The sequence below is a fragment of the Galeopterus variegatus genome, unplaced genomic scaffold (assembly GCF_000696425.1).
Source record: "Galeopterus variegatus unplaced genomic scaffold, G_variegatus-3.0.2 Scaffold1254, whole genome shotgun sequence".
Taxonomy (NCBI): Eukaryota; Metazoa; Chordata; class Mammalia; order Dermoptera; family Cynocephalidae; genus Galeopterus; species Galeopterus variegatus.
The window spans coordinates 57,446-59,433 of NW_007727365.1; the positions used below are offsets into that span (position 1 = coordinate 57,446).

At 53.7% G+C, this 1,988-nt stretch overlaps 1 protein-coding gene across 1 annotated transcript in view; it reads right to left on the reverse strand.

Annotated features, from left to right (window-relative positions):
* Window positions 1-1,988, reverse strand: part of DACT3 (dishevelled-binding antagonist of beta-catenin 3) — a 10,764-nt gene that overhangs the window by 2,144 nt on the left and 6,632 nt on the right. Inside the window, exons 2-4 of the mRNA XM_008575900.1 lie at window positions 1,399-1,554; window positions 1,098-1,250; window positions 23-118 (exon numbers count right to left, since the gene is read on the reverse strand). Coding sequence (XP_008574122.1) covers window positions 23-118; window positions 1,098-1,250; window positions 1,399-1,554 — 405 coding nt within the window. The remainder of the gene's footprint in view (window positions 1-22; window positions 119-1,097; window positions 1,251-1,398; window positions 1,555-1,988) is intronic.

The window sequence follows — 1,988 nt, forward strand, 5'->3', positions numbered from 1 at the left end:
GCCGAGGAGCAGGCCTCCGGGCCCGCAGACCCCGCTGCCGTCGGGTAGGGCGCCGAGAAGGACCGCGGCACCGCTGCCCGAGCGCCCACAGCCTCCGGAGCGCTAGGACTGGCATCTCCTAGGGGAGGGAGGCAAGAAAAGGAAGAGAGTAGAGCAGGTCTCAAAGTCCTTTCTCATCCAGCCTGGGAGGGGCGGGTTGCCTCGCTCCGTTCCACTGTCACCACATCCAAACCCCTGCTTTCACCCTTCCTGCGAGGTTCGTAACAAAATCTTCACAGGGGCCTCCAAGACCCTGCGTGATTTGTCCCGCCTCTGCCTCTCTAACCTCCATCTCTTATCCTTCTCCCCTACATAGGTCTCAGCCACACTGACCTCCTGGCTGCACACGCCAGTCACACTCCTGCCTCAGGACCTTTGTACTTGCCATTACTGCTTCCTGCACAGCTATTCCCCCCCCACCCCCAAGATATCTGCTTGGCCCAGTCCCTCAGTTACATCAGGGTGTGCCACTCAAATGTCACAGTCTCAGTGAGGCCCTCCATGGTCATTTTCTAAAACTGTAATTCCCTCCCCAAACTCAAAGGGACACTCCCTAGTCCCTTTCCCTGGTTTATTTCTTGTCGTAGCACATGTTAATATCTAGTACCCTATATATTGTACTCCTTTATCTTTTATATTATGTATTTCTCCAACTAGAATGTCAGTTCCACGAGGACAGGAATTTGTCTATTTTGTTCATTGCTATATCCCTCACGCCTAGGATAGTGCTAGGATAGCACATAATAGGGCCTCAAAAACTTGTATAAATGAGTAACAGCATTCCTGTTTACCGAGTGACTACTATGGGGGAGTCCGATGCCCTAGTGCAGAGTTCACCGAATATTCAAAACATCCCTATGAGGCAGGCACTGTTATTATCTCATTTTAACTGAAGGAGAAAAGGAGGCCCAGAAAGAAGAGACATGCTCAAAATCACAGGAAAAGGGAATTCACAGCCAGAATTGGAATTCAGGCCCAACTCAGAAGTGTATGCTCAAAACTATCTTCTTACTGTCCTTTCCCTGTTGGCCTCAGGGTCCCAACCCCGTCCACCTTACCTAGAGACTTGGGCCTCTCGCTGGCATAGATACCCCGGGGTTCAGAGGGACCTAGGCGTCCATAGGAGCCAGATCCGGAGAAGCCACTGTCTCCACAGAAGGTCGAGGGTGGTGAGTCTGGGACTCCTGTGGAGCTGGGGTCTTCATAGAAGCCTGGATTCCAGGGAGCAACAGAGAGACAATCGGGGTTTGGTGAAAAAATCAGGGGTGGGGAAAGTAGGAGACGGGGCAGGGAGAGGTAGGGGACAGTGGGAAAGAGTGGGGTGTCTCCCAGACAGACCCTACCCCCATCCATACTCACCTGAGCTGCGCCCACTCTCCTGTTCCAGGCCCCCAGATTCCAGGCTCAGGTCTCCCAGCTGCTGGCCCAGGTCCCAGATGAGCCCAGGCAGGGCCTCCTGAGGGCATGGGGAGTGCAGATGGTCAGAAAGGCCCCAGTCCTCTGCTGACTGGTCCCCTATTCCATGAGCTCATGGGCAGTTTCACTTTGACAATGAGGCTCTGACTTCAAAAAGATAAAGCCGTACCTGAGACCCAGGACCCCCTCTAGATCTTTGTCCCTTCATCCCCATTAGAAAAGCTCTCTGGCTGTCTAACTTCCATCCTTCATTCTGCAGCCCCATCTCATATCCTCTTAGGTGTGAAGAGGCCTCAGAAAGCCCATTCCGGGCTGGCCCGTGGCTCACTCGGGAGAGTGCGGTGCTGATAACATCAAGGCCCCGGGTTCGGATCCCATATAGGGATGGCCGGTTCGCTCACTGGGTGAGCGTGGTGCTGACAACACCAAGTCAAGGGTTAAGATCCCCTTACTGGTCATCTTTTTAAAAAAAGAAAGAAAGCCCATTTCTTGCCCCTCCCTATCAGCTGTTCCCCCCCCCCCCCCCCTCTCTC